This window comes from Pteropus medius, unplaced genomic scaffold (assembly GCF_902729225.1).
Source record: "Pteropus medius unplaced genomic scaffold, Ma_sr-lr_union100, whole genome shotgun sequence".
Classification (NCBI taxonomy): domain Eukaryota; kingdom Metazoa; phylum Chordata; class Mammalia; order Chiroptera; family Pteropodidae; genus Pteropus; species Pteropus medius.
In genome coordinates, this window is record NW_024342473.1 from 13,646,546 (window position 1) to 13,669,192 (window position 22,647).

The window sequence follows — 22,647 nt, forward strand, 5'->3', positions numbered from 1 at the left end:
GATAGAAAAATGAATAACACTGAATATGTGAATTAATGTATTAATTTAAAACACCACTCTATGAGACCATCGATATTCTAAAAATGTAGAGAAAGAACATTCTCTACAATTATTGGCTAAATCTCTATAGTACTTAAGAAAGCCTTCTCTTGGGAAATACTCAAAAGATAATAAAGGTCAATTTGTCAGAAGCGTTGCAAAAAAATTGGAAAAAATGAGCCAGAGAATAAGGTTGGTGGGTCTATTGAGAGAGCAGATTGGTATTTAAAACCTATTAACAGGCATACTTTAAAGAAATACCTGGTCCCAAACTTCTCTTATTATCAGTTAGAACAAAGGTCCACTAACCTGGGGAGGGGATTGGTAGAGGTTGGGATTCACCAGAACGCCCAAAGGTTCTTCAGAAGATCTATCCAATTTGGTTAGTGGTTGGTTCAAGTTTCCATTGGCAATGGCCTGTATTGTCTCATCTAGTCTGTGAGAATAAACCAAAAGATGCAATAATTGTTAATGTTCTATGCTCAGAATATCCTTACTTACCAACATAAAACCCTGCAACAGTAATAAAACTTGAGATTCAAAGAGGGGTCCATGAATGATCTCTTTCCTTGCTCCTCCCCATCACTTCCTTTTCTTCATTCCAAGAATCTTAAGTAATATGAGTCAGTAAAAGTTCCAGAATGCTAAGAAAATAGGTAGGGCATACTACAGTAATTCATCTGTTTAACAAGATTATTAAAAATGCCAAGATTAGAAAAGCCTAGAAACAGTCTGACCCACAGAAGAGTATTCAATGGCAGCCTATTTACTCAACACATTCGATTACTCCTCTGCCCATTCGGAGTCCCTCTCTCCACTCCTCCATGCTGATCTGAATTGTATTCTTGCTTTGAGGTCCAGAAGTTCTAATGAGGCCCTCTACCGGTCCAGCGCAAAAGTGCTTACTCCTTTCTCAGAAGTCCCGTAGCACTAACTATTTAGTCACCAGACGTATCCCATGTTATCCTGTGCCTATGTTCATGTATGCTATGACTATCTGGCTCGAAATCTATAAAAGAATGTGACAATTTTCATTTAAAAATTGTGGAAATAATCCCTCTGGTTAATAAGAGATCATAGGTCTTGCAGGAACAGTTACTTTATTCTACTCTATAGCTCTACATTATTTGCTGCTTTATTCCCCTACTGGATATTTGACAAATGTGTTTGATGATAATTCTGAGGCAAAACGTAACAAAAAGCTTCTACTAGTAAGAAAGGCTGAACCTGACCTTGAACACAATGAGATATTTGTTAGGAGCCTCTTATATGCAAGGTAACTTAAAAGGTGTAGAGGACATGGTTCCTGCCTTCAAGAAGCTTTGAATCTAAATGGCAGATTTAAGATAGCTATAAAGATAATGAACAAAACATGAGACATAATACTATGAAACAGGCACAGTCTAGCTGGTGGTTATTATCCTGTCATCCCATGTGTTGTGCCAATGAGTTCAAGAGAGAGGTACTGATATCTGAAAGGGAAAAAAGATTGGGGGAGAAATTTCTAAACCAAGGGAAAAGCAGAAACAAAGGCATGAAGCTAAAAAAAAAAAAGTAAAAGAATTTGAAGAGGTGAGTCTAAAACAGGATGAGGACAGTGGGATCTGAAGGAGGAAAATAGATGTAAGATACAGAATAGTGGTAAGTATAGCAAGAACTCCAGAATCTCTAAAAGAAATAATACAAACAGCTAATCAGTACATTTTTTAGAATGTTCATTTACTAGCATACAACCAAAACATAGGAATGTGCATAAAAATTATGATGAAATACTATTTTTCATGTATCAGAATGGCAAATATTTTTTTTAATTGTTGAGAAGAGGATGAAGAAACTAGCATTTGATATCTGGTGTGTACATGATAAATCAAAAGAATGCACAATTTAAATTTTGGGATACTGTCCAATTTCAATTCTAAAAGCCTATACCATTTTTTATTGAACATAAAAATTAATATAAAAGCAATCCATGTTTATTATGGAAAACCTGGAAAATACAAATAGAAAATGAAAAATTCCTAAACCCATAACCCAGAAATAATTTTATTTTTTTCTTTATATCTGTGTATCATAGATGTAATAGGTGAAAACAAATAATTATTTTGAAGCTAGTCGTAGAATTCCTTTGAGGGAGAGAATAATCTTTGTTTAGGAAAATTCTATGATAAATTTGCCAGGTATGAAAGAGAAGGGCCAAGGACTGGGCTTGTGGGAAATATTACTGTGTTTACCAATACCCAGCTGTGGGGGGGTGGGAGGGGCGTGGTGAGGAGAGAGAGAGGAGGGAGGAGAGGGGGGAAGGGGAAAGGGGAAGGAAGGGAGGGGGAGGGAGAGAGGTAGAGAGAGACAGAGAGAGAGAGAATGAGAATGAATGTGTGTCATTTTTAAAATAGAAAACATGGTGAGATCTCAATGTGCTTTCCTTTCAGTACTTTGCTGGAGCCAATATACATATCTTTCATCATAAGTTTAGTGATTTCATGTTGGTAACTTGGAATTGGTCATAATGGAAATTTTTTCAATAGACTTTATTTTTTAAAGCATTTTTAGGTTCATAAGAAAATTGAACATAAGGTCCAGAGATTTCCCACATACTCTCTGCCCCTACACTCACAGAGCCTCCCCCATTATCAACCATCTCTCACTAGAGTGGTAAATTTGTTACAATTAATGAACCTATGTTGACACATCATTATTACCCAGAATCCACAGTGCACATTAAGAGTTTGCTCTTGGTGTTGAGGCTGTACCATTTTAACACTTCCATCCACAGTAAGAGAGCATATTCACTTTCCTACATTCACAGATTATGCAATATTATATATATCTTATTTCAGTCAACTTAATGATACATTATGTTTAAAAATCTGCATTTCCCTAACTAGCTGAGAATCTTTTCAAACATTTAATGACTATTTGTATTTCTTTAGCTGTAAATTACCAGTTCTTAGTCTTTGCCCATTTTTCTACTGGATTTTTTTTGTCTTTTTCTTTTAATTTACAGGAGGTCTTTATATAGTATGGCTATCACTCTTTGTTAAAAATGTTTAAAATGTTTTCTCTAAGTCTGGTACTTTTTTACTATGTTTAAAATATCTTATGCTTTTTTGACTTCTGGATTTTGTAACTTGCTTAGAAAGAGATCACACCAAACTAGAAATATACTCTTCTATATTTCTTTCTGATCCCTTACATTGAACTCTTCAAACTTTTTACAGGTAAAGATTCAAGGTAGAAATCTACTGTAGATTTTTTTTCTAAGATGGTGGCCAATCATCCCATCATATATTTAATTCTTTCTTTATTGTTTAGAAATTTTACCTTTATCGATGACTAAATTTACACATATATAGACACACACCCATGCACAATGCAGACACACTGGTCTCTGGATTCTACTGTTTCATTAATCTATTTCTGTGCTCAAAATGTACCTTGTTTTAAAAAGTTGTTTATAAAACTACAGTAATTATCTACCAGGACAAGTTCTCTCCCTGTTCATTTTCAAAAATTTCTTAAGCTACTCTTACATGTTTCTATTCCAAATGAATATATTATTTTAAAAATCAACAAAAATAACACATCCATTAGAGGAGTCAAATCCTTTACAGTCAAACTGCTCTGTTCTTTCATACCCTTTCTGGTCCTGCCCACTTACCTGCTATGATACTCAGCTAGTGGATTTTCATCTTCTACAATCTTTCTGCCTGCAAAGTCAATGGTGATCTTCTTAGAGAGCCGAGAGGCATGTCGAAATTCTCTCAGCTCCTCTTCTCGCTTCTGTAGAGTTTCCCGCTCAATTTTAGACAACCATTGGTTAGAATCACTGGCAAAGTAATCTGACTCATCATCAATGACTTGGGTCCTTCGAATGCTAAGAAAAAAATCACACATAGCAATTAGGTTACCTGTTGACAAATAAGGACTCAATTATTGGGAAACTATTTCAAGATAGCTTACTCTTCTGCTATCCTAAAGGTTATTACCTCAAATATGAATGCCCAAGAATGCTCCAAAATCAGGTCAAGCTCAACCCGGTTCCCAGCTTCTGCATATATCTTATACCCCCTGCAGGCTCAGCTCAGCTCCTAGAACTAATCTCACCCTCAGGCAGAAGACACAGCACCATAATTCATGGTCCTTCTACTCTTCTTCCTAAACTGGCCGACACCATTTGATAACTGAGCGTCTGCCTCATTTCGCTGCATCTGAGTTCACGTCTTGGTTTGATATCCTAGTCTTTCTAAAATAGGGACACCCAGTCTCTTCTTGCTAGGCCTGATTGCTGCTCCTTCCCTTAGAAACTGGAGTTCTATTCTGGACTCTCACTCCTGCGGCTTACTCTTAGGACATCCTATTACTGTACTATATGTCAATTTCCAACCCCATTGCCCCCATCTCCAATCCCTAAGACACTGGACCAAGTGCCAAGATACAATAATCAGGTCTATTTCTAAGATGATACCAACAAAGAAATGGAGAACTAGAAGGAATCTTGATGATCCACTTTCATCCTACATATAATAAACCTAGGGCTCACAGAAGTGACTACTCCAAAGTTACAAATCCAGTTGAGACTGGATTTCTGATTACAAATTAGCAATATACATAAGCATAGAGAAATACTAAAATCATATTAATACATTGACATAAATTTTTCAGGACTCAGCTGGAATTATACAAGTTTTAAAGTAGACTGAGAGTGGGAAGTTTAAGAGGGCTCAGGAAAAATTGGTCCTGTATGTGAACCTAAATAATGCCCTTGAACACATTAGCAAAGGGACAATATCAATAGGGAGAGATCCTGTTCCAGTTCTTATTTATCAACAAATGTACTCCATTTCTATTTCTAATAAGTTTTACTGAGTAGAGCTAAAAGTGATAGTTAAAAGATTAAGAGTGAATATGGAGTGACAAACCATGTGATAGACTTATTTAAGGACTAGCTTTCAAAGTTTTATCTCATGTATTCATAGCAAATGATTTGGAAGTAGTAGGTATGTCTAACCAAAGGATTATAATGCCAGGAAGAGATTACCAGGTCAGTTACAATAAGTAAGAGATTCAGAGTCTCTCTAAGGACTCTTACATTCTTGCATGGCCATTTGAGAAATGAGCATATAAGTCTTGTTTAAACATTTTTTAACCATTAACTGGTTTTCAATACATATTTGGTTCAAAAGAAGGAAAAAAGAGAAAGAAATAAAAAATAGAACTAGCAAATCTATAAATCTTTCTCCTAAAAAAGAAGTCAGTGGACTAAATGACAAAAGTGTAGGAGTGTTAAGAGTCGACTTAGGAACATTTTAATATATTGATCATTGATTCAGAAAACACATTTAGTGTCGAAGGGGAAGGGTAAGTCATGCGTTATATATAGTCTCCCAGGGGCAACTTTCTTATAGATTCTCCACAGCCCAGCACAACAATTTGCCCATAGCAGCCACTCTAATATATATATGCTGGCTGACTAATGGCTGCCAGTGAAACAAGTGAGGAATTCTGTCAACCCAAAGCCACTTTCTAGGGATTATACTAGCATTTGCTAAAAATCAAAAAATGTTGCAGGGTGGGATCCTCTTGGGACCCTTTCTTATTCAAACATGATTCCAAACCAACCAACATGTAGGCCTCTAATGTAAAGCAGCCAGCTCTTCTTTTCCTGTAAACTTTCATACTCCACCGCTAAGAATGCATCAAGTGTCAAAATAATGTTTTAATGGGCAGAACCTGTGGACTAGTCTACTTCTTAGCATTTATTGTAACCACATGATACCTAGTTCTGTCAAATTCTAACAGTTTGTCTTTATGCTTGATAGCCTTCTCCAGACCAGACTTAAATCGCAATTCTTGATGAGGAAGAAGGTCCTTGGTAGAGATGTCCACCTTTCCAGAATTCTCCGTCCCTGAAATTCAATAAGGAAATCAAATGGTGTCAGCCTATAATACAAATTAGTTGTATCCCTGTGCAGCAAAGAACAAAATATCAGAAATCTGTGTGCCCTGATGGCTGACAGCCTTCATTTCAATGGAAAGCAAACAAGTACACAGGCCAGGCTTTACTTGCCAAACCAAACAATGCTTGACATATAATAGGTTCTCGATAAACGTTAAAGTCCATTTCTTCCCTTATGGAAATTTGGATCACTAAGATACTGTTTAAAAACACAATATAAAAATGCCTTATAAGCAAAAAAACTATTGAGTAGGGCTGAATATTACCTTTAAATATACTTTTACATATCGAAACTAAAAACTAAATAATGGAAGACAGAATAATGAGAACTTACTAGATGCTTAGGCACTGAATATATCTTATATTATTTAATCCTCAGAATAACCCTGTTATACAGTTTGTATTATCTTTGTTTTACAGATGAGAAACTGAAGTTCAAAAAAAAGAGACACTGAAGTCCAGAGAGGAAAAATTTACTGAGTTCCCTCAGAAATCAGAAGGTAGAAACAAAATTTAAACTTAGGTCTAAGTCTAAAGCCCACATTCATTCCTTGGCCCATGTGTTATCTCCTTTGTGACAGCATACTATAAATCTATATATCCCAGAAAAGAGAGCCATAAATTATGATCTAAACCAAGATCTAAAAGTTGTTAGAAAAACTAGGCTGTAATAAGGGCTGACTTTTCTCTTTACCTAAAACTCCAGGCCTGTCCAAACTCCTGTCAAATCTTTCCTTTAAAAAAAAAAAAAAAAAAAAAAAAGATTCTTGTATTCTGAATATATGAAAAGCACTTAGAACTACCTTTTCTCATAATAATGACCTTAAAGAAATCCTAATTGAAAAAATATGGAGACATGTTCAAATTCATTAATAAATTTTAAAAATTACAACTATAAAAATTTTTAAATTTGAAATGTCAAAACTCAATAATATTCTAGTATTGCTGTATATTATACAATATTTTGGTAAAGTGATATGGCAAATACATCTTGTGTGTCAAAAATGATATTCTTTAACTCAGTAATCCCATTCTTAGGAATTTATCCCAAGGAAATAAAAAGATATATTAACAAAGGTGACCACTTGTGGTATTATTTATAACTTGGAAAGGGTCAAAATATCCAGTAACAGGGAAATAAGTAATCGAATTACAATAAATCAAGTTATTACATTTTTAGCCACAAAAGCAATAAATATGAAGACTATTTAGCAACACAGAAGCTAATCATAAAATATTAATTGAAAAAATGGAAAAACAAAATTCTATACACACTGATTGCTACCTTATAAATACCAACCAAAGTATTCATACATTAAAAAAATTTGCATAAGTAGAAAGTGATGAATACATTGTTTTTCCCTTTTAAAATGTCCTTAACTATTTTTATCATGTTTTTCGACTATAAAAGACTTAGAAAAGAGTTGCAAAGAGTAGAATTTCTGTGTAACTTTCATTCGGCTTCCCTTGATGTTACTATCTTATCTTACATAACTACAGTACAATTATCAAAAGAAATTAACATTAGTACAACTTAATTAGATTTAGATTTCAATATCTTTTCCATTAATGTTACTTTTCTGTTCTGGGATACAATTTAGGATCCTACATTATAGTTAGTTGTCAGTCTCCTTAGTCTCTTCCAATCTGTGACAATTCTTTTCTTTCCTTGTCTTTCGTGACCTTGCAAATCTCTTATTCTTAAACTTTCACCCAACAATTTTAGCATCCATTGGTATAGCTTAACTGTAGCAATTACTACTACTATGGTGTTCTAATGGTGATTTTCTATTACTGTCATTTCTTCATTTTACTAATTAGAATTCTTTTCTAAGAAAGAGTTATCTCTTCTTCCCCATTTATTAACTTAGTTAATTCAGAATATTAATTTTATTCTTTGAGTTATAGTCCATTGCCATTATTAGGGTTTTTTTGCTCAGTGTTATATGGTTTTAATAATTTTCTTTAAAAAATGAGTAAATAAACTTATAGAATAAATAAGCATATAAAATGAGTAAATAAACTGCATCTTGCATACAAGGATACAAGAAAGAGAATAATCACAGATACAACAAAATGTATATATCACCACAGTAATCTAATCAGAAGATTGCTGCCAACCTGACATAAGCTTCTTTAGCAGTTTCTGGCTCTTATTTGAGTCACGCTGTAAAATATCCTGTTCTTCACGAGTACATACCTATAAAGCAATAAAAGCAAGACACATGATCCAATAGTTAAATTATACTGTTTGCTTGATAGACCTAAAAGTGACCTTAAATTACACATTAGATATGGCAATAAAATGAGACTGTTGGTGATTCTTTATCCAAACATACTCACCCCCCCAAAATATATGTGTGTATATATACATCTACCTACCTATGTATCTCCAAATGAGTTTTGCCCTAGTATCTTTCTGTTTCTCTCTTCATGAACCATACAAAAAACCAGTGTCGCCCCAATAAATAAAACTGATCTCACTGTAAGTGTCTCTGACTGACTTGATAGCTAAAAAACAAAATCTAACCTGTTTTCAAAGGACAAAGATTTGCCATCAATGAGAATAATGGAAAAAATACCACTTTTTCTTAAAAAGCTGTCAGTTCTAATCATGAAATCCAAGTCTTACAAACTATAAACAGATATCTTATTAGAAAGCAGAAAAAGCAGCAAATTATAGTGCCACCAGTGAAAACTAGTCTAGCCTTCATACTAAGTATATTTTGTTTCTCTGCCTTCAAATATTGTAAAATAATGACTATATTAAGCAAGGAAAAAGTTCTATTTATTGTAAAATCACTGCAACTGTAAAAAAGGAGGCGAAGAAGGGGTTAAAAACTGTTTCATACAAGGCTTATAAAACTGTAAGGCTTCAAGGCCAATCTGCTTTACATTACTGTTTCTTAAATTGTTAGGTCTCCAAGGGATCTAACAGAAAACATTGTACTTCCTAACACTTGCCTCAGTGGCACACAGAATTCCTGCCAGCAACTATTGGGTATTTCTCTAGAGAAAGACCCATATGAGAGGACATTTATTGCCATTTTATGAACACTTTTGATAGTAGACATTACATTTTTCAGGTCATCCACTGTCTATCAGCTTGTTCTCTGAGCATATTAAAAAATGAAAGGCCCCAAACGAAGCAATCAAAGAGAAGGGAAAACAATATAAAATGGATGCCTTCACCAACACCAAATGTCATTGCTTCTGCCAGCCAGCTCAACTGGCAGAATAAGCTTTCTAGATAACTCACTATGGTGTTTGTAAGAGAGTCGTTACTGTTAAACTCTTGAGGTCATTCTCTCAGACAATGCAGAACTATAAAGAGAAGGTGTCCTGGAAAAAGAAGCTTTAACGACCCAAGGATTATGTCATAGTTGTTGTTTTCCTGGGGATATGCTCTATATCTGAAGACTGACAAAAAATTTTGACATTTTAGGCCTTAAAGTTTTCTTGAACTAAAGTTAATCTGATACAAGACTTGCATCACTCAACCATTTGTGTTCTCAAAATCCTTCTAAGTGGCTCAGTAATAGGATATAACCTTGGGTTTCTGACTAAAAAAATTCCTGCTACTATAGTTTCCATTTACTATGAAAAAAGAGAAACTACTAGGGATGTAAATGTCCCTATTTATTAAACCAAAGCATAGTAAAACAAAATAGAAAAGAAACGATTACCAGAGTACCACAGAATAAACAAGGGCCAGAACCCTCTTGTTCACAGACAATACGTCCACAGATCAGACAGTTATTGATCAGCTTGTGCTTCTGGCCCAGGCAATCACAAGGGTGGCGACCAGGGATCAGGACTGCAAGCTTGTCTTGTCCCTCTTTTGTGTATAAACTGACAAATTTCGTCTTCTTCTTTAAGGAGTTACTGTTCTCTTGTGCCTAATTGTATAAAAACATCACAGGTAACATCAAATAATTAATGACAATGAAAAGAGTTGAGAGAAAAACCTCAGTTCTGTTCAATAATAACTTATACACTACCCAGGAATGAGGAAAGAAGGAAGGGAGTGGGAAAAATGCAAATTTGTTATAATCAGGGTTTGAGGAAAGGTTTTGCTCTAGAAAAACTAGCTAACATACCTTGCTTTTTCTGCTAGTAGCTTTTAGCCCTATATTACAGCTGGTGGGAGGTAAATGTAGCAGTAAAAGCTGTTTATATGACATATTTAAGCATAGCTAAATTGAAGATCATAAGAAACAAAAATGCCTCTAAAAGCATTTGATATTCACAGATTTGAATAAACTATGAATAAATTAAGAAAAATCAATAAAAATGGACTCAATAAAAGTCAGATAACATAACAGAAAAATGGACAAAAGACCTAAACCGGAACTTCATAAAAGATATCCAAATGGCCAACAGTCACATGAGTAGGTGCTTAAGTTCATTAGTCATCAAGATAATGCAAAATAAAACCAAAATACAATATGCCAATCAGAAAGGTTAAATTGAAAAAGACATAAAATGCAGAGTGTTGGCAAGGATACAGAGCAATTAAAGCTCTCATATACTGTTGGTGGGAGTATAAATTAGTATCTACTAAAGCTGAACATATGCATATCCTGCGACCCAAAAATTAAACTCTTGGATATATACTCAACAGGAATGTGTAAATATTCTTATCAAAAGACATATATAAGAATGTTCACTGCGGCACTGGAACTAGAAACTACCCCAATGTTTAACAGTATATTGATATATTCACTTAGTAGGATCTTAAACAGCAATAAGAATGAAAAAGTATAGCCATATAAAACAATATGGATAATTCTTAAAAACCATGTTAATTGAAAGAAGCAAGACACAAAAAAGTACATACTATTTAGCTCCATTTATACAAAGTTCATAAGCAGGCCAAACTAATCTATGATGTTGGAAGTCAAGAAAGTGTTTCCTTTGGGAGGGTTGTCATTTTGGGGCACACTGGGGGTCTTCGAAAGTAATGGTAATGTTCCGTTTCTGGCTATATAGGTATGGGTCAGTTTGTGAAAATTTCATCCATCTGTCAAGTTCTGTATGTCACAAAATAAAAAGTTTAAAAAGGGAAATATATTTATCAGCCTCTGACTTAGTCCATTCAGGTTTTATAACAAAATACGACAGACTAGGTAGCTTATAAACAACAGAAATTTATTTCTCACAGTTTTAGAGGCTGAAAGTCCAAGATCAAGGTGTCATCATGGTTGGGTGAGGGCCCTCTTCCACATCACAGAAATGACTTCTAAGTCACTGTATCCTCACATGGTAAAAGGGGCTAGGAAGCTCTGTGGGGTCTCTTATTTATAAGTACACTAATTACATTTATGGAAGTTCCACCTTCATGATATAAGAACTTCTCAAGGGTCCCTCTTCCTGATACAATCACATTATGCATTGGCATTTCAACATGTGAATGTGTATGTGTGGCAGGGTGGTCACAAACATTCGAACTATAGCAGCTTCTGACATTTAAAGTGTATAGATAACTCTTCCATGCTGTGGTATTATTTCCCTTTAAATTGAGTTTCTCAATATTTTCCAAAGACTAAAATTTCACTGTAGAAAAATCTCAAGAGTTCTAGTGGATGGAATAATACTAACAAGGAAGAGAATAATTCCTTGGTAAGTATAGATGTGAAGTGCTCTAATGTCCAAAGCCTAAAGTGGAGATATAGAGATAATATCGATAAGACAATTTAGGTAAAAATTAAAATCTAAGACAAATGCTAAAGATTTTATCTAATCTAGCAGGTCGCAATTTTTCGAACTAGTTAATTATATCTTTGGCTCATAGGGATGGTAGTGAACAGATTAAAACCTCTCAGCAGAAATTTGTATATGACTCTCATTAAAGTATCCAGTTACATTAAAATCAGGTATTTGTGGGATGGAGAGTTTGGCTTTGATTAGTTTCTTATACATAATGTCAATAACTATTTATCGAGGAGAAAGAGACATAAAGGGAAAACAGGGCAAGAAAATTCATAGCACATCAGCCCACTGCTTAAAATCATCACTGGATTGCCATTGTGCTTAGAATAAAATCCAAGCTACTTTATGACTTATATTTAAAGCCTTACATATGGCCTCCAGGTGCTCTCCAACTTCATTTACATATCATTCTTTCCCTGCTCACAATGCTCCAGGCACACAGGGCTTCTGATGCTTCCTAGAACACTTTTCTCCATCTCCCCTTTGCACTTGTTATTCCTTCTACCTTCATGGTTCCTAGTTCATCTCCTTACATACTGGTTCCTTTTCATGTTTGGGTCTTAACTATAATTTCAGTCCTTCGGAGAGGCTTTACCTGAATATCCTATCTAAACTAATGCCCATTCCACAAGTTATTGCCTATATCACTGTTCTTTTTACTTCTTTCATAGCAATTGTCACAATCTATAATTGCTTTAAATTTTTTTTGATTGTCTTCACTACTTTTCCCCTGAACCATTAAACTGTAAACTCTAAGAGAGCAAGAAAAACCTAATATGTCTTGTTTATTGCTATATTTCTAATAACCTAAATCAGTTCTTGACATACAGTAGACTTGCAATAAAAATTTCTGGATAACCAAATGAACTGCGTGTGGAAGCTGAAGACAGCTTTACTTACATGCCCAAAAATGGAACTGTAAATCCAATTTCATCATCATTACTCGTGGTTCCAGATCCGCGAATGTGCCTACTTGCTAAAATTTGTAACTTCCAAATCAATACTTCAGGTGCTTTCATGATTAATCAGGGACATGCACAGCGGCAAAAAATGAGTTACCAAATGTACATATTTCCAGCCAAGGACAGCAAGGGAATGATCTGCCTTCTTGTTTTAGTGCTCATACTGTAAACAACTATCTTCTTTTTAGTCTTTTTGGTGCCACTTTTTTGCATTTTTGTGCTTTTTGTTGGTGATTTCACCATTTAAAATGACTCCCATGCATAGTGCTGAAGTGCTGTCTAGTGGTCTTAAGCATGAGAAGACTGTATCTTATATACAAAAAAAGATGTTTTAAATAAGCTTTCTTCAGGCATGAGTTATAGTGCTGCTGGCCATGAGTTCAATGTTAATGAGTTAACAGTATATATTTAATAAAGTGTCTTTAAACAGAAACACACATAAAATAAGATTAGGTAGTAATTGGTTGATGGAACTGTTGTGACCAGAGGCTCCCTGAAACCTAACTTTCTATTTCCCCTAGGAGGTTCAGTATTCACCACTTCAGTATACACTACAGCTTTAATGAGAAATTACTGTATAAAGGATAAACCGTTTTTTCAAATTTATTTTCCAAGTTTGCTTAATGCGTATAAAACACTTAAGGACAAAATATAGACTCAGAAACAGGTTGTTGAGGGGTAATATGCTCTGAAAACATTAGGAGATATAAAATTAAATGTTAAATCATTATTAATTTGAAGATCTTTACCTGCCCAAGTCTGGGAACTTAAGAGTGAACCCCAGCTTTTATTTTTCCTTATGAAACCTACTTAATAGCAAGCATCGAGGCATCTTATCCATTAAGGGCCATTAATATAAATAGTGAAATACTCTGTCAAACTAAGATTGCCTTTACCACACTAAAAACTAGGTTGTAGCAGCAGAAATATCACAACCAATGCACACTTCTTTAAGATTTATAAATGAGTGAGCTGACCAAACAGATTGGAGCAACACAGAATTGACTAAATTAAAAGATTAAAGAATTTTTTAAAAGAAAGACTTAAAAGGATTGGCATATATAAGTTAAAAAATATTTATCGATACCATTTAAAAACAGAACTAGAATTTTCTTAAAAAGCATGCTTAGGAAATCAACTCAAAGGAGAAAACATAAATAATAGTTCTCATATAATTTTCAACAATTTTCTTTCCTAGATGTTAAAAATTAATTTATTCAAAGTTTACTATCACACTTTCATAATTATTTTTAAAATTATGAAATAAGGCTTTAAAAATTTCATCCATTGTTCATCACACTGACCAAAAAATATTTTCTTTATGCTTCCACTTTACTTTTACTCTAACAAGATTCTATTATCTTATTAACAATCGCCACTTATAAAATATATATTTGCACACATATATAAAATACATTTACTTAAAAAACAAGTATTTTTACTGATGAGAGTAATATTTTTTAAATTACTCAAAATAATGTGTAGATGGATTCCACACCTAAATGTGCTGAACATTTTCCCAAATTATATATTTTGGAGAATAACTTTATTAGCTGCATGGTATTCCATCAAATGAGGGAACCATAATTTATTTAGTCTTTCTCTTATGGCTAATCAGGTCAGTTCAAATTTTCAATATTATAAATAACATTGCACAGAACATTTTTTTTTTTGTATTTCTGATTGCTTTCTTAAGTTAGATTTTCAAGTCACATTAGTAAGTCAAAAATATATGAACATTTCTACCATTCTTGATGTATGCTGCCAAACTGTCTCCCAGAAAGCTTAACCAATTTACACTGCCATGAGTATCATCACTAAGTATTCTATTTTTAAAATCTTTGAAAATTTGATAGACAGTACTTCAGAGATTTCATGTGTATTTATTTGATTACTAGTAATCAACGATCCTGGTTTACCCAGGACATAGGAGAATCCCAGAATATGGGACTTTCAGTGCTAAAACTGGGGAAGTTCCAGTCAATAAGGCAGACAAATTGGTTACCTTAATTACTGGTAAGGTTAAACATCTTTTTATGTTTATTGGTCTGTATTTTTTCTTTTGCTTGTGATGGTCTTTGCTCATTTTATTCTGACTGATAAAAGGCTTAAGTCTCTTTTTTTTTTAACTTAACATTTTGTAAACACTTTCTCATATTCTTCCATGATCATCACACTCAGAATTTCTAATTACTACTCTTCCATCTTAGCATAATTAATTATTCCCTTCTGTTGGGAAATTTAGCTGGTCAAATTGTCCTGATTACAAATATTTCTGCTTACCTCACAGGGCTATTTTGATTACCAAGAAAGAATACAAAAAAAGCTCTAAAGGCTAAATGATGATAAGGATAGTTGTGGTGGGGGTGGTGGATGGCCCGAAATATGAACACTCTGAAGAAACAGTTAGAATGTGCACTCTTTTAGTATAAACCCACAAAGACATGTTGAAATTGAAGCCCTGGTATACTTCTTTAAATATTTTCCATCACATATACAGACAGACATACATACACACACACACACACACACACACACACACAAATAATGGGAAAATATACACAATATCTCAATATATATGAAGGAAACATATATTTATATATAAAGTATTTCAATCTCACCTCTAAACAAATATAACTTATTTAATCAGGCTGCTAAAAACAACCACCATAAGTAATTATCACTTTCTCTTCATAAAATTCATGCATTTTTTGAAAAATTGCCATTCTAGACCAAATTGTACACTTTTCACTCTGAAATGTATTAGTCATTTCCTCTTCTCCATATAGCCAGAACGAACTTCATTCTATAACCATTTACCTTGGCCAAATCAAAAGGTGTTTTGACCTCCATGGTTGTATCAGGTTCAGCAAATGTAGGAACTTCCTGTCTATTTCTCCCTTTCCGCCTGTTTCTCTTCAACTGGTCTCCTGATTTCTGCCCATCTAAAATTTCTTTAAAGAAGAAAAAAAATATATGTACAGAGATAGATAACAGTAGGATCACTGGTGAACTAATAGCTAATAAATATTAAGCAAAGCATAATATTTAGAGTCAAGACAAGGTCAAGCAGGTTTTTAAATTATCTTTTCCTCTTAAACCAGAATTAAATTTAAACTATCATTTATAAGATTGTAGTTAATAAAGACTACTAGCTAGGATTAAGAAGTTAAATTAAATTCTGATATTTTAGATTGTATGATAATGACTGAGATTATTTAGTTTGGTCTTCATCTTTTGCACTGTTTAACTAGTTACTTCTAAATGCTACTTATACTAAAATTGGTCATTATTTACCTTCATCCATGTATGTACATAACTGAAAAGTGTTTCTTTAATCCATGTATAAATTTTTCAAATTATTTTGAAACCACATTTGTATCTTCAAACAGGTATTTTTGTGATCTTTTCTAAGTTGAAAAGTCTGAACTCAAATATTCATTACAGATTGAGAAGAAATGAACTAAAAATATGTATACATATGATTTTGCTTAAGTTAGCTGTGAGGAAATAAAGTGACAGAAAATACCAGGTCCTATAAACTAGCCCATTTACCAATATTTCAACCTTTACTTAATTACATTAACTTACCATCTTTTCTGAAGGGCTGCTGCAGAGCATCAGAAATCAACTCCTGATCATTCTTTTGCCATTTGTTTATAAGCTCTTCTATGAATTGACCTTTTTTGCCCTCATTTCCCTGAAGGAGGTCAGTAACATATTCTCGTATCTCTTCAGCACTCTCAATTGATAAAACATACCTCAAGAAGCAAAGACATAAATTGTTGAAACAAGGCTAGCTTACACTATGTTTTTCAATAATCATAACAGAGATCAAGGTAATAAAACCACTAATTAATCTATTAGTGTTTACTTTGAGCCAAGTTTATGTTAGATGTTAGGCATATAAATTTGGTTAGGACAAAGACCTTGAACTGAGATCATAACCTAACCTTCATATAATCTTCTTGTATTTACAGAATCAAATCAATATTTTGAATATAGGCTTCTGGGGCTACCCTTAACACAGAAATACTTTAGCTTTTTATTTTTTATTTTTAGTTAAGTATAGTTGGCAGAATACTTGCTGTTAACTATACATCTGCAGTTACTATATTTTCCTAGGAAGAATCCAAATTACTTAATCTCTGTATTACAAAACCTAAAATTTCTCTTCATTTTTGCTAAAAATGATTTCTTATTCTTAAAAATTATAAATCAAAATTAACATCACATCGGAATAAACAGATCTATAGGTAGACCTCATTTTGTTGTGCTTCACTTTATTTGCACCTCACAGGTGTTGCATTTTTTTTTTTTTTTACAAACTGAAAACAAGACTTTCCACCAGCAAAAAGATTATGACTTGCATTAGTGTGATGCTTGCTTTATTACAGCGGTCTGCAACTGAACCCACAATATCTCTGCAGTATGCCTGTATTTAAGGAAATACTATAAAGCATTCCTAAAAGTACAACTTCCCTAGAAATTAATGGGCCAGTATATTTGAAGTGCCATAAAAATAATCCAATAATTCTATTTATAGGACTCCACATGAAATAAGACACACGAAAATTTATGCAAAAAAAAGTTAACTGCATCATTGTTGGAATTAGTGAAAAACTGGAAGCTATTTAAAACATCAATTAATGGAAAAGAGGCAAATGAACTCAAGCTTTTGGACCTTACAAACTGTAAACTGTCACCACCGAAAGTAAAATTTTTGAATAATTATTGATGTGAGAAAATGCTCTCATATATAATGGTAAGTGAAACAGAATTGACTGTATAGCATATGATCCCAATTGCTATAAAAGAAATGTGTATATCCATATACTTATGTGTTAAAAAAATAACAGGCTAGAAAGTTATACACTAAAATGATGATCACTGACTGGTATGATTAAAGAGAGTTTTGGTTTATTTTTATCTTCTTTTTTCCCTTACAATGAATACATTTTGAAAATGTATTACAATATGCATAGGAAAAAACACTAAAAGAGAAATGATGGTTATCTCTGGGTTGTGGTATTATGATAATTTTAGTTTCCTCCTTTATCCTTTTCTGATTTTTTAATTTTTCTACAGTGAATATGTCACATGATTAGACAAAAAAAGAAGTGAAAAAATTACTTATAAATTAAGATACTGGGCCATGAAAGCATCATAAGGTCTGAAGAAATTGTAATTCGGACACACTAATATGGGATATAAGAAAAAGTAGTAATGCTATATCCTTTAAATTTAAAACACCATGCAATTGTCCTTTTGTTGGTAGCATACGTATTACGTTCTTTTCCTACTGTGGTGGTAGATTTGCAGAGTTATCTATAGGTGAAAAATCTGTGTCTTTGAACCTCATTAAGAGCATCTTCTAACTCATCATAGAATTTTTTTTAAAAGGCAATCGTTTCTCAGGACTTTTATATTTAATCTACTTGATCGTCAAACTTACCAGCCCCTATCAAAATATTAATTGCTATCAAGGACTCCCAGAGCTCAAGGAACTTCAGGGATCGTTTAACTCTGGAGTATTCAAACCACTAGGGAAATATTTAAAGAGCTCCAGAAACATCTCAATGTCATTCAACTATTTAAAAATATATAATAAAGAACATATATCCAAATTTGTTACACACCAAATCTTACTGAAGTATAGCCAAACAAAATATGAACTATTGCAGACTGTGGAACAAACTTTACTTTGCTAACTCTGTGTACAGACCTTAATGTATCATAAACGTGTCATTGATTAGGAAGGTAAGAGCTCTGTATTGTCTTTTTAAAAATTCAGGCCACTCACGTCAAATTGTTTAAGTTACCAAACTACTATAATACACCTGAGTAATTCTCAAATACCAGGCAAGGCATAGAAAATTTACACAGCAAATGCTTTCATCATGGCATCATAGCCTGTTGTGTAATAACTAGTAAAATCTTAATAAGTGGTTCAAATAGCATTTTATTATAGGTAGCTTTGTTCCTTATTTTAAGTTTTGAGCAATTCTTATCTAACATGTTTATGAACTTAAAAAAATAGAATCAGGTGTTTAGCTCAACTTTAAAACAGAAATTTCTGATCACTCCTCTTTCAAGAGTATGGATAAGTTTAGCTAAGGAAAATCTAAGGCTGCAAAATTACCTGTTAAATCACAATCTATAAGAATGAGAATTTTCCTGATACTGTGTAAGCAGACAAAACACAGTTGGATTCTGAGACTGAGAAGACTTCACCCGTCCATACTCCATTGTTGATTTATCAAAAATACCCTCAATTTTTTAAAATTGAATGCCTTTTTTTCTGTTTAGTAGATTGCAAAAAATTCCTTTTTCATTTGACAGCATTCCACTGCTTTAAAAACTGCTTGAAAAACTACTTAACCCGACCTTGCCTTCCAACAAGGGTAAAGCCAAACCATACTGTTTAGCTGGGGTATTTTTGATACCCGGTGTTCAAAAAAAAAACAAAATCCGGTGTTCAAAAAAAAAAAAAATCACTTAATACAGCCTCTATTAACAATCTCCTTGCCAAGAAGTCTATTTTCTCCCAAACTCACCTTACTTCCTACAAAAGCCCTAGAATTGCAATTCAGATTTCAGCATCAACGAACAAGGAATCAAATCAGGAAACACATTCAGGTTCCTCGACCAAGACTAATTTTTGTGGAAGTTTCTCCCTCTTCCTGAAAACTGCACTTCCAACTACCCATCCTTCAGTTCTAAGGTGAAAGTCATCCCTTGCAGTAAACCTTCGAGTTTCTCAAATCCCAATGAGTCCTTTATTCTGTGCTCCCACAACACCCTGCACTTCCCCACCTCAGCCGGGACTTATCAACCAAACAGAACCCAATTGCAACTGTCTTTGTTTGCCAGCACCTGGCAAGTAGTAACGCAATATTTGTTAAAGAAATCAACCGAAAGCAGTTTTAAATCATGTCACTATCTCCACTTCATAATACTTTATGAATCATAAAGTATTAAAGATAACCTCTACTAATTATTCAGTTTATAGATAAAAAAACTTACGGTATAGAGAGGGAAATTAAGTTGCCCAAGATTCCAAAACTGGTAAAAGACAACAGAAAATAGAACCTAGGGCTCCTGAGTCAGGCACTATTTGCACTGTACTACGTTGTCCCCAGTTAAATTCCAGGTACTACTTGACACAACCCACATTGGGCAAACTAAAATGTTCAGAGTAAGGAATTTCTGGAAAGATAATTTGGCTTGCCCCTTCTCTCCAGAATCTACAAGGAAACTGGCTCCCGAGACAGTCTTATACGTTCTAAATATAAGGGATTTGGCGTTTTCCTAGGGAAAAAAGGCCCCACTGGCCGATTGTGGAGCCTGACGCTCTATTCCAGAAACTAAACTATAAAGCCGTAGGTCAAAATCGGCTCCTAGAGACCTACAGCAGATCTTTTATCACATTTCTTAGTTCTCATCGACTTTTTATTCCTCCCTGTTTTCCGTTTCGCTCAGCTAGTGCACATCCCAGTGCTCCCTCCTCCCTCGGACCCGAACCGTTCTCACTGCAGGATCTCCTCGCTGACATCCAGGCCGAAAGTTTTCCTCAACTGCTGGGTGCACCAGCCTACCAGCTGCTCCCGATACGCCGCCCCAGCCATCGCCATTTTCCCCAGCCGGAACCAGCTGGGCTGAAAAAGCCTCTTGTCCTGCGCCGTACTAGTCCCCTTCGCAACACCTACCTCGCTCACGCTGGTTCCGACCTCCTGCACCGCCCCTCTCGGTCGCACCGCCCCTCTCGGTCGCACCGCCCCCAGCACAGATCCCTTCCACCAGTACCTGTTCTTCCTACTTCCAGCTTTCTGATTTATTTACACTTGTAATCAGAGCCTGCGCCTGATTCTTCCGCATCGTCAGTTGTAGGACTTGAAAATTGGAGATTATGCTTAGAAGACAGTACAAATGCCTATAAGAACTATAGTTTAGGAAAAAACAGAACAATAACTCGTAACATGAGAGGCCAGTTTTTAAATTGTCTGTTTTATGTAAAATGTTTAAAATAGTACTTGGAAACTAGAGTAAAGCGCTGTAAGAATTAACTGGCGATAGTTTTATTTATATCTCGCCCTCCTTTCCTCGTAGTCTAATACTAGATTCACGCTGCTAAAACCTTCTATTTAATTTTTCTGAGCCAGATCTTTTCCAGGAGGGCCAAGACAACTCAGCAAGCTCAAGGGGAGAACACTTTGATAAAACAGGTGCAGAGATTTAACTTCGAAGACCTTATACGTGAATTCTTTGTAATGATTTTTAAGAAGTTAAAGGTATGTATTTCGACCCGAGATGACCAGATTTAAAGGTCTTTTGCTTCTCCTGGGACAGAACTGGACAGTGGATTGGAGCAAATTTAACCAGACTTCTCTGAAGAGCATAATGTCTTCTGATACATTTTATCAATAAATTTAATTGTCTGGCTTTGTGTTACATTTATAGGTTCTTCATTCCCGTTAGGCTGTTTACACTAAGTAATTACATGAATTAGATGTTTCAGCTTTTTATGCTAATGTTTTCATTGACATAAAGAATCAAAATTACATGTGTATTGATTTACACTGACTTTAGACTATTTACATTATTATTAATTTGGAAAATATGATTTTCCAGCTTAAAAAATGCTCTATTCATTAATAGTAGATACAAGTTTTGTTTCTTCATAAAAATCCTCTACATTTAATACCAATTTATAACATTTTCCTGTTTCTATATACTCAGCCCCCACAACTAAAATGTTAACTTCTTGAAGACAGAGACTATGACTTAAGGCTTTTTGCATAGTAAAACTTAGTACATCATATATTATGAGATTACTAGGTCCTCAAGAATAAAAATGTTTTCATAAGGCATATTAAGATTGTCATCTCTAGTTTTTAATGAATGTAATGTAATGCCATTTGCAATCATTATCTTTTATCAAAATGCATTTCTGCCTGAGCAAAGCTAGCACACTTATTTAACATGACTTAAAGATATTCTTTTGTATAAACTTAGGCAGAAATTTTACTCATACATATAACTTTTCTTAATGCTCTAGGCCTTTGAAATTTTCAGATTCACAACACATAACTCTCTGTGTTTTATTTAACCGTAAAGGAGAAGAACCTCCTCAAAGCAGACATTTAAATTAAGAATTTTTACTAGGCATCACTGCTTTTTCCCTAATTTTCTACTCTAACGTGCATCTTTCCCTATCATGATTGGTATTAGAAAGACAAACACCTGTAGTAATATGTAGACTGCCCTTGTGTGCAAAGGCATATTTGTAGTTCTTTCTAGCAATTTACTTGGCTTGCAGACTAGGAGAAAAGATGAGCAGATTATGCAGTTCTAATTTCTGCAGGAATCTGGGATATGAGTTCAAATTAAGTAATTCAGGCCTTTGTGGAAGCCACTTTAAGTGAAAAGGAAATAATACGCATCGAAGAACCATTGTTTATTGAGAGGACGTGATGACAAAGGACAAAGGAATATACCCTGGGGCTTGTTGATTTTTCTAAAAGGTTTTGGCTGTAATCTTAGACTCCCAGGTTTAGAGAAAGCTACAATTTCCAATACATTGCTTGCTAATATAATGTTAATTTCACCTGTTGTCTAGATTCCTTTAATTCTAAAACACACAATAGTTGTTCATTCTGTTAAAGTACTAAAAAGTTCCGAAAGTTCAAAAATAATTTATTGGAGAGAATCAATGCCGTGCTTACTTACCTTCAGGGTTGCCTTTCAAATGAGCTTTTAACAAAATCCCAAAGCAAGATGATGATGTATGCATGGTATTCAGAGAGTGAAAATCACTCCCCGGAGATATTGTGAGTAATTGAAGATGAGCATAGGGATAGAAAATCGTTATGAGGGCTTATTTTAGAGTTATGCTCACTATGTGCCAGGGCTGTACTCTTAGCACATTCGGCATATTTTCAACCACTCTGAGACTGTACAGGTCTCAGGAAGACGTTT

At 34.2% G+C, this 22,647-nt stretch overlaps 1 protein-coding gene across 5 annotated transcripts in view; it reads right to left on the minus strand.

Moving 5' to 3' along the window:
- The window catches only part of TRIP4 (thyroid hormone receptor interactor 4), a 47,039-nt gene extending 26,642 nt beyond the window's left edge, over positions 1–20,397 (minus strand). For 2 of the 5 annotated variants that reach the window (XM_039865316.1, XM_039865314.1), the window contains exons 1-8: positions 20,203–20,357; positions 16,261–16,430; positions 15,490–15,623; positions 9,682–9,894; positions 8,117–8,195; positions 5,816–5,945; positions 3,698–3,913; positions 349–475 (exon numbers count right to left, since the gene is read on the minus strand). In XM_039865316.1, coding sequence (XP_039721250.1) covers positions 349–475; positions 3,698–3,913; positions 5,816–5,945; positions 8,117–8,195; positions 9,682–9,894; positions 15,490–15,623; positions 16,261–16,430; positions 20,203–20,303 — 1,170 coding nt within the window. In that variant the 5' untranslated portion in view covers positions 20,304–20,357. Of the gene's footprint in view, positions 1–348; positions 476–3,697; positions 3,914–5,815; positions 5,946–8,116; positions 8,196–9,681; positions 9,895–15,489; positions 15,624–16,260; positions 16,431–19,226; positions 19,552–20,202; positions 20,358–20,378 lie in introns of those variants that run through there. The other 3 variants (XM_039865315.1, XM_039865318.1, XM_039865317.1) reach the window with 3 other exon arrangements.
- Positions 20,398–22,647: the final 2,250 nt, after the last annotated feature.